Here is a 27639-nt window from a genome sequence, read left to right on the forward strand (position 1 = left end):
GCCTCTGTGGCCACCCGCCCACGGTGGGGGGGGGGTCCCTGTAGGAAGAGCCCTTGCCCTGGGCAGTGGCCATGGCAGCCGACCCCACGTGGCTCACCGGCCAGCGCCGGCAGCTCTCCAGTCGCTTCCCGTCTCCTGCAGGGGGAGAGAGGCCTGTTGGGTCCCCAGCATCCCCGGGGGCTGAGGAGTAGTGAGCTGACGAGTGAGGAGGGCAGTCTTGTGGGGTCTGCGCTGGGCCTGGAGGCCCCCCACTGTCCCGGGGATGGGGCCCAGTCAGCATGAAGTCCCCCGCTGTGGGTCCTCCAGGTGTCCAGAGCAGGAATCCTGATGCCCGCCCCCCCCCGGACTCTGCTGCGGCCGGGTGTGGACTAAGGGCCTGTGCGTCCCCTCTGAGGGCCAGGCTCTCAGGGGAGGGGGCCCCCTCCCAGCTCTGATGAAGCATGAAAGGGAGATGGCGGGTGCCCCGCTGAGCCTGGCCGCCTCCCTGCACCTGCTCCTTCCAGCTTCCCCCACAGAGTCTGTGGGGCTCCCTGCCTCCACACACCCTCCCCGAGCCTCTTCCCGCCTCTCCCAGCGCCTTTCTGTGGTGACAGCTGGTGTGGGCAGGTGGGCCATGGGGGGAGGGGGCGGGCTGTGGCCGCAGGGGCGGCAGGCGCAGCTGATCCGGGCTGGGGCCCACCACCACCTGCCCAGGGCTCAGGAGCCCACAGAGAGCCGCATAGCCGGGCAGACGCCTGGGCTCGAGACCCCCGTGATCACGCAGGGCAGACCTTTCTGGCCTGGGGAGGGGTCACTTTTGCCCAAGGGCAGGAGAAGGGAGGGCACAGCCCAGTGTGGACCCCGGGAGTAGGTTCTCCGGAAACGTCTGGGCCTCAGAAGGGGACAGGTGTGCAGGGGGGCGGGAAGGGCGCCCGCTCCTCAGGGAGGCTCTGCGGCCCCAAGGAAGGTGTTGGGGTGGAGCTCAAGGCCAGGGAGGGGGGTCAGCTCCAGGACCCCCAGCCTGCCTGCCTCCCAGTGAGCCCCAAGCTCACGTCCTTCTACAGGCCATGGTGGGAGTGCCTCTAGGGGCACAGAGCCAAGCCCGGGCCAGCACCAGGTCCTGGGGTCAGCCCTGTGACCTCCCCTGTGGGGGGCACTGAGCCTGTGGGTGGTCAGGACAGCGTGTGAGGAGTTTGGCTCTGAGCATTGCACATCCCTGGGGCCCTTCTGTTGAGTCCTGTGCCCGCGGGAGGTGGAAGGCGTACCCCACTGCTTCTTCCGCTGCCTTGAGCCTGCAGGAGGGGCCGGTGTGCAATCTCTAGTGAGTTAGAATCAGGAGAGCTGGTGGGGCCACCTCGGAGGCGACCCGGAGGAAGCAGCTGATGACCGAGTGAGGAGGGGGCAGTTCTCGGGACAGAGTCCCCGGCTCCCGGTCCCTGTGCCCTGGACAGCCAGGACTTAGGACAAATGCACAGGACGCAGATGCTGCTCAGGCAGACACTGGGGCTCCGGCCCACATGGACACCTGCTCTCGGTCCGTCCGGGGCCGCAGCCTGGCCCGGGCTCGCTGTGGGAGTGCCCGAGCCTCCTCTGTGGTGCCCCGCAGTGTGGGTGGGCCATGGCCCCTCTGTCCTCTGTGTCCTATGCTCCCACCAGGGCTTAAGGGAAGACGCCTTTCTGGCCTGGTGTCCTCCCTCTGGGCAGCCAGCATCCCTGGGCCAGGCTTGGGTCCTCAGGCCTTTCCCGCGGCCTGAGCCACTCCAGAGCCCCGGCTTCCTCTGCCCAAGATCTCACCACCCACTTGGTGGCTTCAAACAGCACCCGTGGCCTCCCAGTCTCCATGGGTCAGGAGTCCGGCCTGTTTCCCCGCGTCCCTGCTCAGGGTCTCCCAGGCTGCTGAGTGTTATCCGGCCCAGGGCCTCTTCCAGACTGCTTATTGGCAAAATTCAGTTCCTTGCACCTGTCAAGCCCAGGTCGCGACTTCCTTGCTGGCTGTTGGCTGAGGGCCGCTGTTCTCAGCTCCTAGAGATTGCCCACCCTCTGCTGCCCTGGGGTGCCTCTACCACCTGGCCGTGTGCTCCCTGAGGCCAGCAGGAAGTTGTTGGCCCACAGGGAGTGCGTTTGAAGCTAGGACATTGTTGCCCTGACCTTTTTGAAGGGCTTACCTGATTAGGCCTGGCCCACCTGTATAGTTTTCCTGCTGATCGACTGGGAGTTGACTGGTTTGTAACCTAATCCCAGCAGCTGTCCCCGCATTCATAGCACCGCCCGGGGAAGGGGTGCAGGACACGGGCCAGAGTGCGGATCTTGGGGCCACCTTGGGGTGCAGAGTCCACACGGGGTTCCTGTGTGCCGGACTCCTGGGGTCTCTCCCCTCAGGCTCTTCTCTCCTTTGCTCCGACAGCTGCGCTTCCCCAGCCCCAGGGCGAGATGTTGCCCTGACCTGAGGGGACAGGCCTCGTGAGAGGCTGGGGGGGCCCAACTTCACACAGCGCCCCGTGGGGGCGGGGTCGAGCCCTCCTGCTGCTGTCCGGCGCTGTGTCCGCCGTCCCCCCACCTGCCCAGCCCATGAGGCACCTGCACTTCAGCCTCCTCCAAAAGCGCGAGGACACTGAGGGGCAGGACCGGGACGGGGGTGGCGATGGGGCTCCCCACCCCAGGCCTTCCCATCTTCAAGCATTCGGGCGAAGGAGGCTCTCCGCCGCTGCCTCCAGCCAGAACTTCCAACTGGACCTCTCTGCAGACCCCCTCCTCGTGGTCTCATGATGCGTGGGGGGCCCCCGGCACGCTGGGAGCTGACAGCCACGGGGTCCCGGGAGTGGGCTGTGTCTCTGCCTCTGGCTCTCCGTCTCTGGGGGTCTGGGCTGGTCAGCAGATGCCCTGCCGGGCCTTGGCTGGAGCCCCCTGTGCCCCAAGCCCAGGGCTCCCAGGCCCAGGAGCCAGGAGGTGGCTGAGGAGGTGGTGAGAATGGGCTGGCCGTCCAGCGCCTCGTGGGTCTGTGAGGTCTTGTTGGGGCCTTGGAACTTGAGTGTGGCACGTCCAGGGTCACATACGTGATTTATCTGTGTGTAACCGACGCCCTGCCTGCTTCCAGCGAGGATTCTGGCCCCTAGGAAGGGCGTCATGGTGACCACAGCCACCTCCCTGCCAGGCGGGCCTCGGGGATGCAGGCCCAGACCTGGAGGTGGCGAGGGTCTCGGGGTCGGCACACTGTGACGGGCAGGGCCCAGCCGTCCCCCTTCTGGGCCACATCGCTGTTTGTAGGAGCTCGGCCCCCGTGGAGACACAGCCAGCATCAGGGACCAGAGCACGAGGACCCCGCGTCCCCCCGCTTAGTCCACGGCTTTGGGCCACGCCTCAGTGGCTCGTGCCGGGAGCAGGGCTCCCAGCGGGTGGACCAGGGACGCAGTCTCCGGGGTGCTTCTTCTCTCCATCCAGCTTTGGGGTGTCCCCGGGGAACCACCGTGCTCCCTGCGCAGGAGGGAGATGTGCTCCGCCCAGGGCTCTGGGGCCACAGCACCACGACTTCCCTCGGGGGTGGCCCGGCCTCACCTACAGAGGTCTCAGGGGCCCCGGGCCGGCCCCCTGGTGCTCAGGGGCGGAGGCCCACGGCCCCCCAAGCCTCCCAAGGACGGCGTCACTGGGTGCAGCCGGTCGTGGCTAGACGGCGGGCAGGCGCTGGCCCTGAGCGCCGGCCCTCCCCACGCGGCCCCGTGGTGCGGTCCGACACATCGGTGGGCAAGCCGGGGCCTGCCTGGACCGTGATGAATAGGCAGGAGGGACGGAGGGGCGGGCGCCGGTTTTGTTGTTAGATGCGGCTGACAGAGCTGCGGGAGAAGAGCAATGCCGGCGAACGGCCCGCACGTCCGGGGGCGTCCCGGGCTCCCGCCCCGCTAGCCGCGGCGCCTCCCCACCTGGCTGCGGCCCGCCCCGCAGTGGGCACCCCTGCCCCGGCCCCCCGCCGCGCAGACCCATGCCTCGCCCCGCGGCACGCCAGCCCCCCGGCGTGTGCAGGCCCCCGCGCACCCACCATGCTGTACGTCAGTGACCCCATGCGGCACTTCACCACGGTAGGGGCGGACCCGCGCCATCCTCCTTGGGGGGCCAGCCGGGGGGCGGGCGGGGGGCTGTTCTCTCTGCTGTCAGCTGTCTGCTGGCCGGGCGCCTGCGGCCGGGGCGGGGGTGCGCCATCCAGGGTGAACCGGGGAGGCCGGACGGTTTGGGCAGGGTGCACGGTTGGGGGCTGGTCCTGGGCACAGGGAGCACCCGGTGGGGTTTGGGACGGGCGCCCGCTGCCTGGGAGAGGAGGAGGTGGTTGTCGGTCAGTGCTGGGTGGCTGCCCTGAGATGTGGGGGCTTCTGAGGCTCCCCCGCTTCGGGCTGGGGACTTTGTCCCAGGCTCAGGGGCCACCATCTGCCCTGCCCTGTCCCTGGCTGCCAGGAGCTCAGGGGACCCTGGAGGTTGCCCTTGCCCCCCGGGGGTTGGGCTGTGAGGCTGCCCTCACCTGCTCCCAGGTCAGGAGCGTCCTCTCCTGGGAATCTGCTCCTTGGGTCTAGGCTCAAGGTCAAGGATTTGCAGCAAGCCGGCCTCGGGTGTCCTGTCGCCATCTCCCAGAGAGGCAGGAGCCTGGCGGAGAGGAAGGAAGGGGCCGCAGGTTTGCTTGGTCTCCACAGCCTGCGCCCTGGGGACCTGGGCTCATCTCCAGACTTGCTGGGTCCCCGGGGCCAGCCAGGCACCAGGCAGCTAATTGAGCAGGTGGAGGCTGGAACTAGGGAGGTGGGCAGAGCGGGGCCCTGGCATCTGTGCCCCGTGGGAGACCCAGCAGCGGGCAGAGGGAGAGGACAGACCGCTGGACAGAGTGCGGGCGCTCCCAAGCTGCACGGGCAGAGAACAGGAGCCCGGGGCCACAAGGACCTGGGTTTGCAGCCACCCCTGGAGACCCGCGTACTCTCGGCAGCATGTGTGAGCACACGTGTGTGCTTACATGTGAGAGCATGTGAGTGTGCCCGTGAGTGAGAACACGTGTGCATGTGTATTGTGCTCACTGCGTGCCGGCACGGGCATGTCTGTGTTTGTGCCTGTGGGCGTGTGTCCCCAGCAAGGCCATGGGAAGAGGGACAGGTGTGTGTGTGTCCCAAGATGGGTGAGGGGTGGGCGTGAGGCATCTCTACGGCCTGACCCCGGCCCCGGCTCTGTGCACTCAGGTTTGGAAACTCCGTCAACGTGAGCTTTTTGTCTGGAACTAGTGTGGGCAGCTGCTGGGCTGGGGAGGGGACATCTTGCCTCTCTGTCCCCCTTCTGTCACTCACTTGTCACTGACCATTTCCCCACTACATGTGTCACTGGGCTCCACGGCACGCAAGCAGACTCGGACCCCCAGACTCTCTGTGCAGGCGGGGTGGGAACCCGGAGGGGCCGTGTCCCTGTCACTGAGGTTCTCACGCACACAACCCAAGTCAGAACCTGGGCTCTGGAGGCCAGTGAGCCTGCTTGGCCAGCAAGAGGCCTGAGCACACGGGGACTCTGGCAAAACCCTTTCTCCCGAATGAGGCAGGGCTGAGCACGGCTGCTGTGTGGCCTCCTTCCCAGGGGGCAGGAGGTACAGGGCTCTCTGTGGCACCGTGGAGGGAGCAGTGGGCAGCAGAAGGCCACCGGCGTCCACTCTGCGGTAGGGGCCCCTGACCCGGGGACCAGCAGGGTTGGTTCTGTGTCGACCACGGACATCTCGGGTAGGCAAACATCCTCTGAGCAGTGGCTCTGGGGTGTCTGGGCCCCGGGCAAGTGGACGCCGAAGCCTCTGCCCCGGGGGAGGTGGGCCGGGCTGGGCACAGTGACTTGTAGAAGCGTCTGCTTCCTGTTTCTATCCCAGAGGGAGACAGAAGCTTCCCGCTGCGTGTAAACATCCTAAAAGAGGGAGGGGGTTTGCCCCAAACCAGCCAAAACCCCAACATGAACAAATAGGGCTGTTCAGAGGAGCTGGTGGGGTCACCTCCCTGCTGCCCCACCCTTTAGGGGAGGGGCGCCCAGCCCAGTTTCCCATGTGGCCCCGTTCCTTGTCCATGACTGCCATGCCATCCACTGCACCGGCTTGGCCAGCGCCGGGCTGTGGTCCGCTCGGGGCTCTGGGACACCCCCTCTCCCTGCCGTCTTCCCTGTACTCAGGGTCTGCTTCTCCGTCAAGGGCTGAACAACTCCTGCCTTGGTGGCTCCCACATTCTGGGGTGCTTGGCTGGCACTGGGGGTGGGGGCTCCGCACGCGGCAGCTTCTCCACCTGCACCCGCCAGCGTCCCCACTCAGGGGCCCTTCTCGCCCGCGGCCACGCTGCACATGATCCGGAGCGGGCACTTGCGACGGACCTTCCCCGCTTGGACATCTGGAGATTTCTCATTCGCTGCTCTTGGGGGCTGTTCCACTATTCGCACGTCGGTCCTTGTACGACCCCCTGGCTCTTTCCGTGCCTGTGCGTTGACTGGGGCCCAGGGCTGTCCGGGCCGCAGACGCGGCTGGAGCTGGGAGGTGGGCATCGGAACCTGCCCCCGCCCTCCGTCCGCCGGTCGGGTGGGTCCCTGCAGGCGCGTGCCGTGACAACGCCGGGTTTCGCGGTCCAGGAGCCACGGGAGGCCCCAGCACTTAGCACCCCCGTGCCGTGGGGTCTGGTCACTCTCCATTCCTGCAGACCGCGTGGTTCTGGGCAGGAAGGGCCCCGGTGGGAAGCACCAACCGTGCATCAAGACGTAGGTACTAAGCGCCTTGGGTGTCCAAGGTCCTAGCAGGGGGAGGGAGGAGACGGTGCGGGGGGGGGGGGGGGGGGGGTGGATTTTGAGAGGAGCCCCTGCTGCAGTGCTCGGGGCGGCCACCGGGGGGCAGGGCCGAGGCCGCTGCACGGTGCCCCACAGCCCTGGCAGCTGGGGCCAGGCGGGAGCAGGGAGGAGGGAGCACCCGGTCCCGGACGGATCCTCTGGAGGCTGGGCAGGTGCGGAGGCTGGGTGGAGGGAGTCGCCACCTGGGTATTTGGTTGGGAGACCTTGGGAGGGGGATTTGGGGTGAGGAGTGAGCTCGGCCGTGTGTGGCCGGCTGAGCGTCTGGGAGGACGGAGAGTGTGACAAGCCTGGCAGGGCAGAGGGCGGCCGAACACTGGGGGCAGGTGTCAGGTGCAGATGAGGGGGAGGGGGTCCCGGCCTGGGTGGGGCTGAACGGAGGAAGAGTCACCAGATAGGAGACGGGTCCTCCGCCCGGAGCCAGGAGGGGGTGCAGCGGGGAACAGAAAGGAGGAGTCGCAGGCGGCAACACGGACAGGCCTCTGGGGACCAGGCGGGAGGGGCTCCTGCCGCAGGATGGAGCCAGACCAGAGCGGCTGGGGTCTGGGTCGCAGGATGGGCTGCCGGCCCCAGGCACCCTCTCCCTGACCCGGAGAAGGGAGAGCACGAGGCTCTGGGGGCCCAGGCGGGGATGGACTGTCCCAGAAGGGGCCCGCCAGCGCGTGCGTCGGGGCACAGAGGGCTCACCCCCACTCGGCAGCTCACAGAAATGACCCTGCGCTCGCCCCGGCTCCGGCCCCCGCAGCCAGGCTGTGGGTCTGTCCCCGCCGTTCCAGGACCCGCTGCCCCTCTGCAGCCCGCCCCGAGCTCCCGCCTGCCCCGTGGCGGGTGTGTCTGGTCTCGGCGAGTGGAAAATTCACTCTTCCTTGCCTTGGCCAAAACCTGGAGCTGTTCTTGACCATCCAGCCTCCCACTCATGAGAAGCCCGTCCGTGTGTCCTGGGACCGTGCCAGCCCCCTGCTCCGCTCCGCGGCCGGCGTCACGGCCTCTGGCTTGGGATCCCAAGGTCCCTTGGCCGAACCGTCCCCCTCAGCCCTTCCTCGGGCAGCGGGTGCTGCTCTCTGGTCTCGGTCTGGAGGCTTCCCTGTGCCCGGCCCATCTCCCCCGGCGCTTTGCCCGGCTGTGTTTGCGTTCAGCCCGGCGTGAAGCCCTGAGCCCCTACACACGCGCTGCTTTGCCGGCCCCTGCGGGAGGCTGTGGGCCACGTGTGCGAGGTGCCGGCAGCTCCCAGTGCGCCGGAGGCCCCTAGGACATGTGTGGGGAAGGGACGGGCTACCCTCACCGATCGCCAGGAAGCTGTCGGGTAGCAGAACCGGTGGGAGGGGCTTGGGTCGGCCCTTCTGTCTACCCCAGAGCCTTGACTTGGGGAAGCAATGAGCCAGCCAGCGGCTGAGAGCCTCGCTGAGGCGGTGCGTGGCTGTTTCTCCATCCTGGGTCCCGGCCCTTGAAGGGGGCACACTCGTGACTCTCCCTCCCTGTCCTTGTCACCTTCGTGGCACTTGTCCCGGAGGAGAGCAGCAGGCCCCTTGGTGAGGTCTGGTGTGGGCGGGGCCTGATCAGCACCTGCAGGATGGACAGACAGACAGACCAGGGAGAGGTGGGTGAAGGATGTCAGGGCAGACGCCTGGGTAAGGTCAGGCTCTGGGGTGCCAGGCAGGGGGACAGGAAGGCCGACTGACCCCAGCGGTGCTCAGACCCAAGGGGTACCCCATGAGCTGTGCCTCACCTTTACTGCAGACCCTGGACATCCTGGATGGGGCTGTGCCCTGGGGGTTAACATAAAGCCTGTGTGTCCATAGGCCGCCCCATGGAGGCCGGCAGGGCACAGCCCAAGCCCCCGGGGGCCCTGTGAGGCTCTCGCTGCCCCCGTGTCTCAGCGGGGCTGAGTGCAGGGGGAGGCGGGCAGGGATGTCCTGGGGACACGCGCCCCAGCAGCTGCGGGAGCCGGCCTCTGGGGGTACGGTTCTCCGGCGCGAGGTGTGGAAAGTTCCACATGGCCCTGGCGGAGGATGGGGCAAGGCCTCGCCTCCGCCCCGGGTGAGGAGATGGCGTTCATGCATAGTTTCAGGAGAGGGCGCCTCCCCCGGCACGAGTTGGGTCTTGTTGGCATTTCCACCCGTTTGATCACAGACTCCGGGAGATGCTCTGGGAAGCACCGCGGGACGGCGTCCTGCTCCGAGGGGGCTGCGTGTCGCCCCCCAAAGCCCGGACGCGCGCGGCGGGCCAGTCGCTCACCTCCGGGTCGGGGCGCCGACGTGCCTGCCAGAGAGGAGCAGGGGGGTTGGAGTTTCACACTCTGCAGAAGTCTTAGCACCTCTGGGGAGCTGGAGGACTGGGCGGTGGGAGCAGACACCAGGCAGAGCCCTCTCAGATCAAAGGGGCGTGGCTCCAGGGAGGGCAGCAGAGCCGGGAAGCTGCCGGGGGAGGTGGGCTCTGTGTAGGGCCTGGAGGCTGGAGGACAGAAGCGGGGGGACGAGGAAGGGGCCGGGGAGCCGGGGAGCCCCACCGTGGGTTAGGCTTAGGGCTGGAATCAGGGCAGCTCTCTGCCGGGGGCTGCAGGGTGGGACCCTGTGCTGGGCCCTCAGTGAATGTGGGGTGCGCGGGAGCTGGCCTCGGCGGGGGGACCACGCAGACTGTTCCTCTAGGCTGTTCCCCTGGGGCTGCGAAGGGAGAAGGGTTTGCGAGGCCCTAGGGCTGCACGGGCGGCCGGTGGTGCCACAGCCTTGGGGAGCAGTGGACACAGCCACGGGGCCTGGCATGGTACCAGTTCCCAGCAAGGCCTGGTGGGGAGGGTCGGGGGGAGGAGAGAGGAGCCCGTGATGCCTCAGGCCAGCTGTGTCGCCACCTTCCACATCCGGAAAGGTCATGGGGAAATTTGCTCCGAGCGGCATTTGGGCCTCTTGGGGACGGATGGAGGACTCTGACAGTCGGGACTGGCCGGCCGGGCGCTCCCCGGTGTGATCCTGTGAGCCCGGCCAACGTCCCAAAGGAGAAGAGTCCGGGCAAGGCTGCAGGCCCGCCCACCCTGCGGGCTCTCTGCACGGGGAGGGCCATGGGCTTCGGTGTCCAGGAGGAACTTCCTGGGGCGTTGAGCTCAGTGGGGCAGCCGGGGCAGCCCTTTGCCGCAGGTTCTTAAACCAGTGGACCCGACCCCCACTGGCTTGAAGTGCTGGAGTCCACTCGTGCGCGGACTCCGGGTGCAGCCCAGAAATGGGCTTCGTCTTCCTGAGCCTCTCTGAATGCGATTTCTCTCCTCCGGCTTCCTTCCTCGTGAGAACATAGTGTCTGTGATGCGCACGGCGCTCAGCGTCCGTGCTCCCTGACGATGTGACCCATGAGGCTTCCGGGCGATGGGCTGGCGGTAGCTCGGGTTGGGGGTCACAAACTGCACTTCTGAGCGCGCGGCGTGTCCACGCCCCAACCTGGTGCTGGTCAAGCTTCAGCTTCTAGAGGCTCAGAGCTGGCTGGAAAGTGGACACCCCACGGGATATGAACCCACGAGGGCGTGCATCCCGATGTCTGTTACTCTACCAGGGAAGTGGGAGAGAAAGCCCCAGAACACAGAACACAAGCAGGAGGAGAGCCTGGAAGCTTCTAGAAGGAGGTGAGCCTTGGAAGGCTCTACAGGTGGAAGGAGAGAATGTGCCAGGAGGGAACCAGCAGGAGCAAAAGCCCCGTGGTACAGACAGCAGTATGCAAAGGAGGCTGGGAACGGGGAGCCCCCGGGCGACCCCATGTCACCACCCAAAGGTGCAGGAGCTCTGTCTTTGGAATCTGTGTGCCCTTGTGGCAGGGACAAAGGGTGCTTCCTGAACTGGGGTTTGAACCCAGTGTCCCCGGCTGCCCCTGTGAGGCCCCACGCGGGGAGGAGGCTGAACAACCTCCGTCTCCCCCAGTCCCCTCCACGAGTGAGTGAGTCAGCCTGGAATGGAGCCTTTGGGGACATACTAAGAGTCGTAAATTTTAGCGACACGGTTTTCTGTCCCCTCCGGAGAGAGCACGTGTGACACCTGAGAACACACCTGCTGTGGCCGCTGCATGGTCCCAGCCCGCCTGTGCTCTTGCTTTCCCATCTCAATCGCCTGGAGTCCGCCAAAGGGGGCCACAGACGCTGGGAAGTGAGCAGGGCACAAGGAAGCAAGCCGGGCACAGGCTTTCAGAAACAATTTGTGTTCCGTCCGTGTCCCGAAACCTCATTTGAGCTGGTTTATCAGTTTTATATAAACAAACACGTAACACAGGAATCTTAGGCAGCTGCATAAGCCCTGCTCACAGGAAGGGACGCCTGCCCCTTCTCGAGAAGCCCGGCTGCTGAGCATGGGGAGAAGAGAAGGCGCGGGTGCAGGGAGGTGGCCTGGCCCCTGGGCCGGCAGGCTGGCTGTGGGCTCTGTGGCCGGTTCTGCCGGGTGCTCCTTCAGGGCCCGCATTCAGCCCCAGAGACGCCCAGAACAGGAGTGGGGGCCGTGGCCCATGTGGGCCTTGGGGTCCGTCCGTGAGTTCCTGGCTGTTTCATCCGGCCCAGGGTTTCTGAGCATTCCCTCAGGGCCAGGCATGACAGGACAGCAGGCCGTGGCCTCTTTGGGACACGGAGGTCGGAGATCAGAGGTCGGAGGTCGGAGGTCTCCTGCTCGCCCCTCATCTGTGCCTCCGGCTAGCGCTGGCCTCTGGGCGAGTTTATGAGGGCCTGGGGCAGCTGGGGCTGCCTCTTCTGTGGCCCAGACGAGGAGAGAGGAGTGCATGGTGCACGGAGGGCTTCCTGGATCTGGGGAGTGTCCTGGGCAGGGGTTCTTCCTCCTGATGGAAAGTTGCAGGTTATAGCCTTTCTGGACCCTCCTGATCCCCATAACCGACCGATGGTTTCACCCCTACTTTACAGATGAGAGGTGGAGTGCCGGGCTGGGTCACACAGGTAGGGCGGGGACCTCAGCCCCTGCGTCTCCTGACCGCAGAGCCCTGCTCCGCCCTGCTGGACCTGGGAAGTCCATTCGGTCTCTCTGCTTTTGCCCCAGGACGTGGTCCTTGTGGGCGGCGCTCCTCCTGGACCTGGGCACACAGGCCTGTAGGCGGGCCGTGGGTTGGCCAGGAGAGCCCATGCTCTGAGATAGCCAGTCACCAGCTCTTAATCAGCTTTAGGGACCCCCAACACTGGCGTGGCCAGCAAAGGGCTCTGGGAGCTTGGGCTAGGATGTCTGGCCGTGGGCCGGGGCTGTGGGGCTGGGCTGAGCGGAGTTCCCGGGGCACGAGGACCAGTGGGCAGGCCAGACCCTCTGCTGCCTGTGGGGGTGGGGGTGCACGGGAGGTGAAGCCTCTGCCCCCCCACCAGGCCCCTGTTCTTTGCCACCCCCTGGGCGGGGGATGGATCAAAGCAGCAGGGTCTGGGGACGGGGTTGAAGGCTGAGACGGGCCAGAGAGTCCCCGCGTGTGAGTGCCAGCAGCTCTCTCCTGTCACTGTCTTCAGCTCAGGAGCTAGTCTCTGCTGCGGCTGCTGGGGAGACCCCCCCGGCAGATCCGCCGGGGAGGAGGGGACCCCCGGCTGCAGATGCGGCGGCAGGGCCGGGGTGGGCTGGAGGCGGGGACAGCTGCACCCCAGGGGTTCCCTCAGCCTCTCCCCGCTGGTCCTCGGGGAAGCATTCTCCGGGCCCGGGACTCCGAGGCCCCGGCAGTCCAGCTTCTTTTCCAGAGAAGAGCAGGTCTCAGACACAGCCCAGGTCATCCACGGAGCAGGGGTGGGGGTGGGGGTCTCCACTCACCCTCATCCCGTCCGGTGGCCCCTTCCCTTGGCGGCCTGAGGTCTAAGCCCCTTGCCCCGTCCCCGCGTGGGTTTTGAGCCGTGCGTGTGAACACCCGTGGGCGCGTGGCCCCCCAGACCTGCGCAGGCCCGTGCCTGAGCAGAAATGGGCCCACCGGGGATCCTGGTCTGAGAGGAGCTGACCGTGGGAGCCCGGCTAGCCCCCCGGGCTCATGCAGAGCCGAACACCCTGCATGTGTCCCGAGGGCAGGTTGACCTTCTCTGCCCTGCACAGTGTCCCCTGCAAGTCGGCAGAGAGCAGCAGAAAGCGTTTGTGGAGCGAAGGGACAGAGAGCCTTGGGACGCCCGTCTCCTGTTGGTGGAGGGAGCTCCCGGGTCCTCCCACGGACCCTCCGGCCCCCGCAAAACCGCCCCCCACCCCCAGCGCCTGACCCGCCTGCCGGCCTCAGAGGCAGGCCCGGCTCCTCGTCTGCCCCGACCTGGAGGGGAGGCCACCGCGGCATCTGCACCCCCGCCTGCTTGCTCGCAGCCCTCCTTGGGTCGGGCCCAGGAGCTCTGCACGCACATGTAGGCACATGTGGGCTGCCTGGGGCCGGGCATGTCCTAATTAGCCCACTCTCTTGGGAGTTCTGATTGAAAGCAAAACAAACCAAAAAAGTCCTGGTTTTGCCCGGGTTTCTCCCGCTGCCAAGTGGGTCTCACCCCAGCTTCCAGGGGCCTCTGGTCTGGACGAGCTGCTCCCCAGCCTTCCGTGAGGCAGTGTCGGGCAGGCTTAGGAAGAGAGATGGGGAGAGAATGAGGGGCTGGTCCCCCACGGCCCTCCCCATCTCCATCAGGAAGGAATGCACAGTCGGGAAAGGGAGAGAGTCACACACCGGCCTGCGCATCCACACCCGGCACACACCGGCCTGCGCATCCATACCCGGCACACACCGGCCTGCGCATCCACATCGCACCAGCGGGTCCCCCACAGTCGGCCCCACACAGCACCTGGGGGTGCAGCCAGAGGTGTTCCTGGGGGGACAGGACCCCAAGAAGGACTCAAGGGACAGCTATCACCTGCCCAGTGACCCAACAAGGTGCCGCCGTCCCCTACTCTCCTGGGAGGGGGGAGTTCCCCAGACACGGGGTCAGCGAAGTGCCCTGGGTCAGAGGGCTGTGTACTGCGGGCTGACTGCGGGCTGCCCCCCCCCCCACGGGGCTCTAACTCTCCCCGCTCTTCCGTTGGCAGAGGGAGGGAGGGAGGGAGGGAGCCTGCAGCCCGGTCTGGGGCTTGTGTGGCTTGTGTGCGGAGCTCGTCCCCCGCATCTCTGGGGGACCTGCCTGATGGAAGCCTCCAGCTTCCTCCTGCCTCGTGGCTCCTGCGCCCGCCCAGATGCTATCAGCCGGCTCTTTTGGTTCAGTGACTAATTCCCTGGCACCCACCGCAGACTGGAAAAGAATGTGGACAAGTTAAAATCTGAACGATGTTGCCATCACGGGCCTGCCTCTCATTTCTCCGGAACAGGGGCCCTTTGCCCTGCTGGCCTGGGCTGTCCTCCTGTTGGAGATGGAGCAAGGACAGCTCCGGAGCCGTCGGGCGGTCCCCACCGAGCCCTTGGGTGGCCACAGGGAAGCCGCTCACGGCTCACTCTGTGGGGCCTTGGCTTGTCCTGGAAGAGAGAGGTCACGGGGACTCTGGATTGGGGAGCAGGCTGGCACCCCGTCTTCCCCAGCCCAGGACCCATGGGGCTCTCAGCTCGGCCGAGCAGGAGGGCCGGTCCGTGCCCCGTCCTCCCTGCTGTCCGCTCCCCGTCCTCCCTGCTGTCCGCTCCGCCCGTCTCTCCTCCTTCCTTCCTTCCACTTCCGGGCAGTGCCGCTCACCCAGGAGGAGCCTGGAACCCAGGAAGGTGAGGCAGGGAGGGGATGAGGCCGGCGCTCCGGGGCAGGTGCTCAGGGTCCAGCGCCCTCCAGCAGAAGGCCCTCGGGGCGATTCTGCACTTTCCAGCAGCCGCGTAGAAACCCGGTAAAAGGGAACCCGTGGAAACAGCGGAGTAATGTGCGCCGGGTATTGGGATGCTGCACGTTTCTGTTCGTGCTCAGCGTGAAGCCGAGCGCGGATCCTTCCTTTTTACGCTTCCTCGTGCCACCGAGTGTCCGAAGTCCGGGTGCTGCGCGCCCCTCTGGCTCGCCACGGCCATGCTCCACGTGCCTGCGTGGCCGGTGCCTGCGTACTGGACAGTCCCACGCGTGGGGACATGTGGCGGTCCTTGTGAGGCCCGCAGTCCTGTAGGGAGACAGAAACCAGAGGCCAGGAGGGGACAGGGAAGCAACGTGCCCTGGGGATGGGGGGCGCAGGGCAGGGGGTGTCCCCCAGTGGGGCCCCACGTGGAATGGGAGGCCAGCTCCTCTGCCGCCTGTCTTGTCTTAAACTGCTTCATGGAGCCACAAGCCACGTTCTGCAGAACACACAACTCACCTATTCAAAGCCTGCATTTCTGCGGTTTAGACAAGGTCCCCAGCTCTGGGCTCCGGTCCGCACTGACTCCTAGAGCACCTTCCTCATGCCCCAAGGAAGCCGGGCTCCCTGTCGCTGTGGCCCCCAGCCCCTCCCAGCCCCTGAGGCCACCGCCCAGCCTCTCTGCAGGGACCCCACAGCAGGTCCCCCAGCAAGAACACTTCTGGCAAGGCTATGGTCCCCCTGGCTGTTTCATCACTCCTTAATTAGGGGAGGTGTTGGTACCGTTCTGACCATGGGCCTGCCAGTCTCTCCACTTGCCTGTCATTGGGGGGTGCTCCCCGGGGGACAGGAGAAGGCACAGGAAGCTAGGAAGGTGGTGGGGGGCCAGAGCGGGAAGGGGTTCTCACGGTGTCCTGCAGGGGTCTCCTGTCTGGCTGGTGGTGGACTGGGCCCCCCATTTATCAACCCCACCCCCGCACGGAGGGGCCCTGGGGATGGCAGCTTCAGCCAGGCCTGAGCAGGGGGCGGGAGCATCCAAGGAAAGTGCTGGCCTGCCCTCCAGCGGACCCAAAACCAGGGCTTCAGTAACAATGTCACCTGTCACCTCCCTCCCCCCTTGGGCGTCCCTTGTACTGAGCATTCAATAGAAGCTCTAAAGATCCTTGTCACTAACAGACCAGACAGGCGGATGTGTGCCTTCCTGGGGGTGCCAAGCAGGAGGAACCCCGGCTCCTGATGGAGAAGGAGACCCCGGGGGTGGGGGCGGAAGCCGCTGAGCAGGGGGTCCCTCCGGGGCCCTGACGGACGCACTCCTGTGCTTCGTAGCTTGCAGGAGGCAGGCCGGTGGAGGCGGCTGCAGGGCGAGCTTTCCCTGGGCCCCGAGTCTCCCTACTTCCTGCACTGGCTGCTAGTCTGCCTCTGCCCCCCAAGGGGGGCCTCGAGCCCTCTGCCCCTGTTTGGCCGTCCCCTGCTGTCCCCTCTCAGGGTGGCTGCCTTGAGGGTGGCTGGAGCCACCTCCTCACCCGGGCAAATCCCTCCCCCTCCATGCCTCAGTGTCCTTGTCCTCATCTGGAAAATGGGATAATACCAGTGTCCGCCTCAGGCCCACAGAGAGGATTAAAATCCATGGCCACCATGGCCATCCGGGCACAGAGGGAGGGCAGCTTACATGTCTGTGCCCAGGAGCCCCTCTGGCCGGTATCAGCAGCCCTGTACCCTGACCGACCCTCCTCCGGTGGAAGCCTCCAGGTTGGGAAAGATGCCTTCCCTGCCGGAACTCCAGGGGGATCCCATCGGTCCTCCCCCTCCCTTGCTGGGGCCTCCTTAAGCTCCAGGCAGGGGCCGACCCAAGAGGGCGGCTGGGGATGCATCCGCAGTGTGTTCCTGCGGGTGTGGCCCCGGGGGAGGGGCTGGGCTCCCAGGGCCAGGTTAGCCCAGAGGCTGTGGGTGGCAGACCCGGGGCCTCACACCCTGGGACCACCCCCTGCCCTGTCTGTCTCCCTGCTTCATGCTATGCCGGGGGTGGGGGGACCGGCGAGGGGGATTCTGCCCCCCAAGCCCGAGCCCATCGCCCGGCCAGGAGGTCCGAGGCAGGGAGCCTCCCCCACCAGCAGCTGCCCTCCAGGTGTGCTCCGTGGAACCCAGAAACCCTGGCGCGGGGAGGCTGGTGGAGGGGGAGGGCGAGGTGAATATGTCAGTTTATCCCAACACAAGCAGTGACCTGTCAGGTTGGGGGGGGGCGGGAAATATTTGGGATGACTGCGCTGCTGGCCCTTTAAGGCTCCTGTAACAGGACACCTCCGGCCGCGCTTCCACTCTCCAGCCTGACTGTGTGTCCCCCTCCCTCCCCCTTCCCACGCTAGTCCCAGTTCAATCTGCTGAGCAGCACCATGGACCAGATGAGCGGCCGCGCGGCCTCGGCCAGCCCCTACACCCCGGAGCACGCGGCCAGCGTGCCCACCCACTCGCCCTACGCGCAGCCCAGCTCCACCTTCGACACCATGTCGCCCGCACCGGCCATCCCCTCCAACACCGACTACCCCGGCCCCCACCACTTCGACGTCACCTTTCAGCAGTCCAGCACGGCCAAGTCAGCCACCTGGACGGTGAGTGGCGCCCCTGCTCCCGGGGGCATCCGCGGGGTGTGGGGTGGGAAGGGCTGATCGCCCCTCGCCCCCGGGGCCAGCCGGCTGGGCAGCAAGGGAGGACCAGCCAGGTGTCCGCACAGGGCTCCCACCTGGCCCACCACTGCCGGGAGGAGCGTCGGGCAGGAGGCGGGTCTGGGGCTGGGCACTCTGGGCGTGCCCACCCCTCGGACGTGCGGCCAGAGTGGCCAGCCTCCGCGGGGCCCCAGAGGGGCAGACTCAGCTCAGCAGGGAGGTCCGTGGGACAGAGACAGACCAGTGGCATCCCCGCACTGTGGTGGGGCTTGAGTCCGGTCCGGGTGAGAATGCTGTCCCGGGTGAGCGGGTGAGCGGGTGAGCGGGCGCGGAGGCTCAGCCGCCTCCTCCAGGCAGTGCCCTCGGCAGGGAGGTCTGCTGTCTGGTGGCTGACAGGCTGGGGCTTTGCCCACCCGGCCTCGCCTCGGGGCTGTCATCTGCGAGAGCCAGTATGCGACTGGGAAGTCAGGGAGGGGGGGTTGTCCTCAGGCGCTGTGGACCTGGGTCTTGCCTCGCCCCTGCGCCCGCCCTGCACGGGGCAGCATTCTGGCCTCCCGCGGGGATTCCGTCAGTTTGCATGCTGTGCTCCGCAGCCCCCCTGGGTGCTCTGAGTTTACCTGGACTCGGGAAAGTGGAGGGGAGGGCAAGCAGCGGGTTAGGCTCATCCCGGGGACTGGCTTTCCAGGTTGGGGCTCTAGGGTCCTAACGGAGGTGGGTGAAGCTGCGGACAGCAGGGCTGTCGGGGGCAGGGACTCTGAGACCCCCAGGGACAGACCACAGGCTCGCTGCTGAGACTAGGGCACACGGGGCATTGGCAGGAAAGGCAGCCGCGGGGGCCCTCCAGCTCTCCTGCCCCCACACAGGAGGAGGATGGGGACGCTTGCCAGGACCCTTCCCCCGGGGACACCAAGCAGGTCCTGGCTGTGGGGCAGCCTCACCCCTTCCAGGGAACAGCAGCTCCACGGTCTCCCCCAGCCTCTGGAAATGGCCCCTGGACAGAGAAGTCCCTGCGGGGCTGGCGAGCACAGAGCAGGGGACCCTGAGGCTCGGCCGCATGAAGAACAGGGTCTCACGACCCCCACTACCCCTCTGGCCAGGTTGTGGTTTTCCCATGCTCCTGGAGGGCTGGAGGGGCGTGGATCCACAGGGAGACCCGTCTGGCTCTGCAGGGGCCAGTCCGGGTCTGGGATCCAAGGCCCGGGGGTCCCTGCAGCTCTCTCTGGTTCTCGCTCTGGCTGGGCCCCCCTCCTGCTGACCCATCGCTGGCTGCGGGGCACCTGGTCCAGGGCCCCACCCACCTCCTCATTCTGGTGTTTCCTTGATGCTGCTGTTGCTCCTTAGAGGGGACGCTGTCCCTACGGCTGGGACTAGTGCAGTAGGAACGGCTGTTAGCGTCTCCTTAGCCACACGCAGGGCCCGGGCCAGGTGCCCTAGAGCTGGTGCTCCTGGGTGAGGTTGTTGGCCAACGGCTATACCCACTGGGGGATTCTCTTATTGCCTATACGGTTCTGGTCCCCCGACCCCAGATTTGAGGTTTGGCTGTCAGGAGATGCCTTACACACCTCTGGTGACAGGAGGCTCACTCCCTCTCCATGTCTGTGCTCATACTGTTTCCTAAGCCCTTTCTCTGGGCTCTCAGGGGAGGGTCCCAGCCCCTCCCACACCAAAACTGGCACCAAGGCCTGAGCAGCTGGACCCCTAGGAATCTTAGCAAGCCTTGGGGGGTAGGTTCTGGCTCTTTCTCTCTGCTGTTTGAGGATGCTGGTGGGGTCTCTGCAGGGTCTTGGGGGACTTGGAGTGCTATAGATGGTCTGAGCTGGTCCTCAGAGAGGGACAGGAGCTGCCCCTCTGCTGACTGTGCCCCTACAGCCTGCCTGGGGTCTCTGCCACCCCCCCCCCAGTTGCTTCCACCCCTCCTGTCAGAGGTTCAGTGTTAGGACTGGAGGGCCCATGGCGGGTCACCGTTGTCTGGCCCCACATGGCTGCATGGAGTGGTCTGCCCCGGCCAGCCATGCCTGGGACAGGGGTAGGCTTACCTCTACCCAGCGGCTCTGCCCCCAAGCTCTGACCACCCCTTACCCCATCCCACCGCGCCCCCCGCCCCCCCCCCCCCCCCCGCGTCTGCTCTCTTGCAGCTGTGCTGGGGGAGGGGAGAGTGAGCTGCTGGTGCACAGCTCCCCCTCCCAGCCCCCATCAGTGCAGGGTGGAGGTGCGACAGACATTGATAATGAGATTTTTGGCTCCTCGGCTCTCTGGGAGCAGACGCCCCGCAGGCTCCTTTCCCTGCCCGGGGAGGGGGCGGGCAGGCTCACGGTGCTGGATGGGGACCACCGCCTGCTCCCAGCTCTGGGGGTCTGGCTGCGCGGGCGCTGCCCAGACTTGCTTCCTGGCCACACGTCTGGGCCTCGGCACCCCGCCCCACGTGGCCCCCGCCAGGCCGGCTGGCTGGTAACTGATAGATAATTCGTATTTTTCTCAAGTACAATTCCAAATCGACTGTTGCCTTCACTCCTCTCCTCGCTCGGGAAAAACACCCTCTCCGGTCCTCACGGGGACCACAGCTGTTAATGGGGCCTTTGGCCTCTGCCTGGCCGAGGCCCCCGGCGAGTGCCCCCGGCCCCAGGCGGTCCCTCTGCGCCCGGATCTCACACGTGTGCTCCCTGGGCCCCGAGGCCAGCCCTCCGCTCACAGGCCAGCGTGCTCACACGAAGCTCACACACGAGGCGCCTCGCACACCTGTGAGGCCATGCACGCACTCCATGCACACGTGAGACTACATACATGCACACAGACACGTGTGCCGGGTGCCGGCCGCTTCTGGTCACCACCCAGGGCTCGACAAAGGCCTCCTCCCCCACAGGAGGCCAGGACGGCCCGGTGGCGCATCGCAGAGCACGGGAAGGGTGTGAGTTCAGCCTCCGAGGTTCTAAACCAGGCAGGGTTCAGGCCTCGGATCTGCTGCAGGGCTGTGGGCCTGGGTCTGAGAGCGGGCTGTAGCCCGACCGGTCCCTGTAGACAAGCGCGCTGGCTCCTGGGACCGTTGCGGACAGGGCCTCGTGCCTAGGAAGCACCCACACGTGGCCGCTCTGGGGTTCTGTACGGGGCTTGTCCTGTGTCCGGGGCTTTGTGGGGAGACACGCTGGATGGCCGGGGCTGTGGGCGGGGGCTGGTCCCCCAAGGCAATGATGCTCTTCGACCCAGTGGGTGGTATAGAGCCTGGCCAGGGATGGCGGTGTTCGTGCCTTCGTCCCTGTCTCCAAACCCGCACAGTCCAGCCTGGCCTCTGGGCCCTGACAGCCACTCCTGTCCCGGGGTCCCCCAGGGGCTGGCAATGACACGGCCAGCCAGTCCCAGGAGTCCTGAGGAGCAGCCAGTGATGGGACATCTGGATGCTGGCCCGCTCGCTCTGCTCCCTCTCCTCCGGCCCCGGGTTGGGCGTCGCCAGGGAAGGGGAACTGCCCTCGCATTTTGGGAGGTGTGGGAGGGGACTCCGGGGTCAGCCAAGAGGCTTGTATGGCTGGAGCCCTGGTCCAGCGGGGCAGTGTGAGGCAGGCCAGTGAGGGTGGACCAGGGTCCCTGGGGGGCTCCCCGTGGCCCGCCCCCCTGAGTGGCCTCCAGCTGTCCCACACGTGACCGTGGGTGAATGCCAGCCCCTCCGTCCCAGGGGTGAGCCAGTGCACGCAGGGTGAACCCCACCCTCCTGGTGGGGAAGGGTCCCGGGAAAAGCAGGCAGCGGGGAGGCTCAAAGGCTCTCCCCGGGGTTCTTGGCAGAATGTGGCTGAGTCAACACTAATGGATTCAGGAGAAAACTTTCCAGCCCCTCGGAGGTTTGCAAGCAGGAAAATAATAGCGGAGGTGTCCCAACACGATCACGGTATCAATTGCGTTATCCTAAAAGTTTATGGAATGCATAAGTGGAATTAATACCTTTTACTGGCACCAGAAGCAATTACACGAATTTAAGGCCCGGGAAGGGCTCTGTCTGTCGTGGAGACGGGTGAGGAGTGAGCAGGGGAGACTGCACGGATTGCACTGTGGGAAGGTCCCAGGGCAGACCTGTGTCCTGCAGGCCGGCCGCGGTTCAGACCTGTGTCCTGCAGGCCGGCCGCGGTTCCTGGCCTGAGCCGGGCATCACTTCTCTCTCCATCTGTGTAGCTGGAGCCCCAGGGCCCGGAGGTCACAGAACTTGGCCTTGGAGGCCCCAGTGGGGCCGGGAAGCCCTGAGTCCCAGGGGCTGAGGGGTGCGCCCAGGGCAGCCTGTACCCCTCCCCACCTGGGCTCCCGTAGGGGCCTCGAGGGAGAGCCCCCTGGGGGGTAGGTGTCCATGCGTTCTGATACAATCAATGTTTTATGAAAAATTCTATTTTCTGGGACTGGTTCCCAACATGGATCTGGCTCCGTAGATTCTAGATGTCCGTCTGGCAGGGCTGCCTGTGACAGGGACTGGCCACCCCCTCACCCCCACCCCGGTGCGCGGGAGAGGCCCGGCCTCCCGGCAGTTATGGTAGGGACCCTGAGGCCCAGGGAAGGCAGGAGGGGAGGGGTCCCGAGCTCTGGCTTTCGTCAAGCAGCCTGAGGGGAGCATCTGTGCGCCCGTGGGAGTGTAGGGGCGCTCTGAGTGAGCAGTCTTCTCCCAGCTCTGGGGATGTCCGGGACCCCCAGTGAGCTGCCGGGAAGACAGGCTGACCCGCAGAGGCCCGGAGCATCCATCTGGGCCCAGGAGCCTGGGTTCCTGCTTGCCCGTGAGTGAGTGACAGTGCCACTCCCTGGGGAGGGTCGGGCGCCTGTCCTTTCTGCCTGGTGTGGGGTGACAAGTGACCGTCCTCCAACAATCTGCTCTACGGGACACTCCTGGCTGACCAGCAGAGGAAGGGATGGCGTGCATGCCGGAGGGGCTGGGGCCGCCACCGGTCCCCACGCCTCCCTGTGCGTCTCCCAGCCGGGCTCCCCAAGCCCCGGGCTCTGGAGGAGGAGAGCTTCTCCTGGGCATCCTCCCCTCTGGCCCTGGGGGCCTCTGGAGGAGGGTCTTGGCCTAGCAGCCAGGGGAGCTTTTCCATGGTCAGTTGTGGGGGAAATCTGGTTCAGGATTTTCTCAGATCCCAAACTTGGAAGCCAAGCTCAAGTTCATGGATCCCAGGCCTCAGAATTCCCATGGCCACAGCCCCCCACCCCCACCCAGGCCTCCAGGTGGAAGTCCCTCGGCCACACCTGGGCTTTGTCCAGGCAACCCCAGGAGGAGGAAGGGGCAGGAAGCCTAGGGTGTCGGAACTAGAAAGAGGAGCTGCTCCCTGGAGGGGGAGGGGCAGGCCCAGGCTGCATGTGAAAGACCCCCTACCCCCAGGGGGGCCACAGGGCTATGACCCTATGGTTCATCTTAGAGCCCGAGAGCCCCCTTGAAAGAGTGGCCAGCACTCCGGGCTTCAGTGAAGTAGACGTTCAGAGGTTGTTGGGGGACCCTGCAGTGGCCATAAGCCCAGGTTCCCCCCGGGGATCGTAGACCTGCCTCCTCCACCATTGCCGGGGGGCACGGGGCACGGTGCCCTCTCCCCACTCCTCATGGGGGGAATGAAGTCAGGCCATGTGGGCCCATCCCTCCTGGCACAGGAGCCACTGCACTCTGCAGGGGACGAGATGTTCAGGGGCCAAAACTCTCCTTGCCCCACGTCCATGCCTGGATATTTACAAGGTTCAGTGAAAACTGGATTCCAGCCAACTGTTGCGTTAAATGCTGGAAAATGACCCCCCCACACACACACACATCTGGGGTGTCCCGGAGCTCACTAGAGATGCCACGGGCTCCTCTCCTGCTGGCTGAGTGCAGTTTTAGACCGAAGACACCGCCGGCTCGGCTTCCTGGCGGGAGGGCACCTCCTGAACTGAGGTCTGGCAGTGGAAACACGGCCTGCAGCTTCTGTGGCAGGAGGGTCAGAGGCACTCGGGCCGGGTGTACGGGACACCCCGCTGGAGCCAACCCGCCCTGGCTCTGGGTCCCCTCCTGAACACCAGCTCCCGCGGTGGTGGCCGGTGGCTGTAGCTTCCCCTCTGACACACCTGCCGCTGGGCCGGCCCCAGTCCCAGGCCATCGGGAAGCTTCAGGACACTGGGGAAAGGAGACGGCCTGTCATGCCTGCGCTCGCCAGACCAGCTGCGTGTCCCGGGACAGTGTGCCTGCAGCAGAGGATCTAGTGACTGGTCTTTGAGCAGAAGATGCTGTGGACAAGGCCAAGCCCTCTCAAAAGGCCACAAGTTGTGGGGGCGGGGGGGTGACGACTCTTTCCCCTGGCAGTCGAGGGGACTCTCGGGGCAAGCAGAGCCCCGTGTTTGGCCGGCCTCCCTGCTCCGTCCCCAGCCGCCAGCTCTGTGGGCTGGCTCTCAGCCCTGCTTCCTGGGTCCTGGCCAGAGTGCTTTCCCTGCCGGGCCAGCCAGTGGAGTGTCTGCCTCCTCCGGGCCACGCAGGCACGGGCTCTCCAGCCGGCAAAGCTTGAAACCGAGTTCAGGGGCAGAGGAACCTGGGTTTGGGCCTGGCCGAGGCAGATCTCGGTGCTGCAGATGTGGCCGCCATCTGTGCCCTTGGAGCAGGAGGGTGGCTCCTGGTGGGGGTGCTGGGGCTCTCTGCAAGCCCAGCTGTGTCCCCGACCACTCTATCCCCAAGGTCCCCTGTTTGGGGCCCAGGGGAAGCCAGATGGCACACCTGGGTTACAGAATAAGGACTGGACGGGGGCCCAGTTTCCCACAGTGCCTGGCCCGGATCACTGAGGCCAAGGGCAGGACCCCACCTGCTGGTCCTCTTGTCCCTGACCCCAGGCCAGAGGAAGAAACGCATCACATCCAGCACCATGTCCAGGCTTTGTCCCCCTGCGCACCTCTGAGTCTTCCTGGACTGGGTCACGCCTGGTGCCCACAAATGGGGCTCAGGGGTCTCGGTGCTGTCTCCCCCTGCTGAGCCAGCAGCTTTCGGAAGCAGCTCTCTGGTGTCAGCGCATGACCTTGAGGGTGGAGACCAGGAGTGTGGACCCAGCGGAGAGGAGGTGTTGGTGTGAGTGCTGGCCTCGAGGGATACCCTGGGAGCCCTTGAGAAACAGGGTAAAGACACCCTGTCTTAGGGCTCACTGTCTGCCGGTCTCTCCTGCAGCCCACACAGGGTCCCCAGAACCCCGGGGCCCTCCCATGCCCTCTGTGCCCACTGCGTCTCTCAATGCCCAGGCGGGGGGGGGGGGGGCTTCCCTACTGACCTGCTGTCCTCCCGGGCCTTCTTGCCCTCTGCACGGCAGACCTGGTCTGGTGTCCGCGCACCTCTCTCCCGGCTCAGCTCCAGGCACACAGCTGCCCACCCTGATCTTAGCCCAGGACGGAAGCCACTGGAGGGTGTCCCTCTGCACGGCAGACCTGGTCTGGTGTCCACGCACCTCTCTCCCGGCTCTCTCCATTTCCCGGGCACGGTACCTCCAGATCCCGAGAGTCCCAGGCTCCTGCCCTCTTGTGTGGGACCTGGGTCTAGGATGTGGTGGGACAGGCTACCTGCCTCCCGAGGGGTGTCCCCGCCAACGCCACACCCACCTCTCCAGGTAACAGCTTCTGGGGACACCCCTGGACAGTGGTCAGGGTCACTCGGTACCTGCAAAGCCTTGTTTCTGCCTCCAGTTTATCCTCTGGGCTCCCAGCGAGAGGAGCCCCCGCTGTCCAGTCTGTCGGCAGATGCATCTGTCCCCTCGCTGAGCCAGGAGCTCTTGGGGGATCATGGCAGCCTTCTTCATCAGACACGTCTGCTGGCATTGGCTGTGGGTCGGCTCCCCGGAGCCTCCAACCAGCAGGCCTGAGGCCAAGGTGGGGTGTTGGCTGTGGTTTTCCTTGTGCCCAGACTCTCATTGCTTCCTGACCCTGGGGGCTCTGAAGTGGGCTGGGGTGATTGTTACCGGGCTGGCCGCTTCCCCGTTGGCCTGTGCAGGCCTCCTTTACGTGTATCAGAGCCCACCCCGTGCCCCCGCTCCGTGCGATGGGAGAGAACACAGGACGGGGTGCGGCAGTGTAGCTCGCGAGGCCCCTCCTTACCTGGAAAGAAGGGGACCCAGGAGGTCTGTCAGTGGGGCTGTGGCCTAGGCTCCCTGTGGGTCTCCAGGGTTGCCCTAGGAACCCACAGAGCTTCTCTAGGGAGAGGTGGGTCTGTGGCCTTGAGCGGGTCCTCAAAGGAGCCTGTAGCCAGAGAGAGGACAGAAATGTGCTCTGCACACTCCCAGGCACGCACGGGAAGCAGATAAAAGTGGACTATATAAAAAAAAATAATTAAAAAAAAAATAAAAGCTCCCCCCCACCGCAGGCCCCATCTTCCAGAATCTGTTGTAACAGATTCGCCCAAGCTGGTTAACGGTATTTGCGGTTTGCAAGACGCTACACGTCCCTGGAAAATGACAGACAACTTATTATCACCTCTCTGCTCTCCCCTGCCCAAACCTGCCCGTGCCGGGCACCCAGCTGCCGGGAGCGGGCGCGAAGAAATTAACGCCACAGAGCTGCCCGCGCCTGCCACCCGCAACCCCCACGCCAGCCCCGCCAGGCCCCGGGCTCCTAGCCAGACTGGGCCATCGCGGACTCTGACGGGGGGCAGGAGGGGGAGGGCCGGCGTGGGGGAGGACAGGGGTGGGCGCACACCAGCATTCGGGCAAACCATTTCCTGCAGGCGCAGAGGAATACGCACATCCCGGGGCAGGCAAGTCCAGACGGCTCTGTGTCAACAGCCGAAGATAAATAAGATTTTATCAGCTCAGAATCTGTTGAAACACATCCATCTAGCGGTTCTAGGGAAGGAGAGGCAAGAGGGAGGGCGGGAAAGGAAGTGTCTTTACGTGACCTTTTCTGTAGAATAGATGGGACCCAAGAGTCTTCCTCCCCACCTGCCCAGTGCCTGGGGCCCAGGAGCTACCGGGGGAGGCGAGATGGAGCTGTCAGGGCTCGGGGCTCACGCCCTCTTCAACACAGACCTGGTTATCTGAGAAGGCTTTCATCTCCTACAGGCTCGCACCTGGCCCTACCCCAGGTCTGGCCATCCCAGGGCCCCCTCCTGCCCCTGTAGCCCAGCCACACGCTCAGGGTATAGGGAAACTCTATACTCTTGGGCTCAACCCCCTGCAGAGATGGGGCTGGTCTGTGCACGTGCCCAAGGACATATCAGCAGCCAGCTGGGGATGGCGGGACAGGACCGGGACTGGGGACACCCCTGTGGGAGTGGGGCCAGGCCCAAGGCCGGGGGTGGCCTTGCCCCGTATGCAGAGGGAGAAGCCACGCGCTCTCTCCTCGCCCAGCGTCTCCGGCGTCGGTACCGCGGACAGCTCCCGGCGGCTCCTCCCCGGGGCGGGGCGACCCTGGCGCGCCGGTCCCCTGCCCACCCGCGCCGCCCCGGGTCTCGCCGTCTTCCCGAGAAACCTCCGCCTCCAGAGTCTTGACACGAAGAACACCCCTGGGGTACCCACGCCCCACTGGGCTGCAGGACCTCGAGAGGGGGGCTCGGAGCCCGGGGCTGCGCCTGGAGTCCTGCTCCATCCTTGCTGGCCCGGGAGCCAAGTCTCCTGACCCTTGTGGGGTCTACAAACCCCTTTGGGGCAGCTGCGGAGGGAGCAGGAGGTCGTTGACTGACTGACGGGGGCCGCTGGGTGGTCGCTCCGGGGAGGGGACTGCAGGGTCTGCACGCCCCTGGGGGCACTCTCAGAACTGCTCGCAGAGGGGCCAGGGACCCTCTCCCGTGGCAATGATCAGGGCACAGAGGAGTCCATGGGTATTACGCGTGGTCAGTCAACGCCCCACCAAAGCCTGGGGAGGTTGGTCCACCGGTTTACAGCGTCCCAGCGGCCAAGCACGAGAGCGGGACCTCAAAGGCCATTCTCCCGCTGCTCACCTGTGACTATGACCTGTCCCCCTCCCAGGCCAGGCCTTTCCTCAGCGCGTCTGCCCACTCAGCCCCCACTCAGGGATGAAGCAGGACCCTCTCTGAGGGTCCTCTGTATGCCCCCTGCAGCCCCAGGTCACCCCTCACGGGACACCCCCGTGGGCCCTGCTGGGGTCCCTGCTGACCCTGCAGGGGACAGGGATGCCCCCGGGAATCCACAGCTGCCTCAGAAGGGCTCGGACCCACTGGCCACTAGCTGAGTCCGGCCAGTACCAGGCCGCGTGGTCTCCAGGTGCCTCCAGTAAGTCTGGATCCTTCTGCAGCTGGAAGGAGTGCTCAGCCCATCTTCCCTAAAGAGTCGAAGGGCCTGGCAGGCAGGAGCCCCCCACAGTGCTTGCGGGCTTCACCGTGTCATCCGTCGTGCTCAGGAAGGTCCCTGCCATCCAGCTGAGGCTCGGGGTTGCCTGTGGGGCCCTCCTTCTCCAGGAAGGTCCCCTGGGTGAGTGCTCTCCTGCCTCCACGATGCTTGCCAGGCAGTTCCCTGTCTGACACTACCTGAACGTTGTGTGAGGGTCAGGGACCCGTTCTGAAGCTTCGCTTGGGGATGGACCAGAGC

General features: G+C 65.9%; 1 protein-coding gene across 7 annotated transcripts in view; it reads left to right on the top strand.

Annotated features, from left to right (window-relative positions):
• TP73 (tumor protein p73) overlaps positions 1 to 27639 on the top strand; it is a gene marked incomplete at its 5' end in the record, with an annotated part of 60250 nt that overhangs the window by 23758 nt on the left and 8853 nt on the right. For 6 of the 7 annotated variants that reach the window (XM_082686298.1, XM_082686300.1, XM_082686299.1 and 3 more), the window contains one exon: positions 16850 to 17092. In XM_082686298.1, the coding sequence (XP_082542424.1) occupies positions 16850 to 17092 (243 nt within the window). Of the gene's footprint in view, positions 1 to 3827; positions 4050 to 16849; positions 17093 to 27639 lie in introns of those variants that run through there. The other variant, XM_082686304.1, reaches the window with a different exon arrangement.

Source organism: Mustela nivalis, assembly GCF_964662115.1.
Source record: "Mustela nivalis genome assembly, chromosome: 10".
Classification (NCBI taxonomy): domain Eukaryota; kingdom Metazoa; phylum Chordata; class Mammalia; order Carnivora; family Mustelidae; genus Mustela; species Mustela nivalis.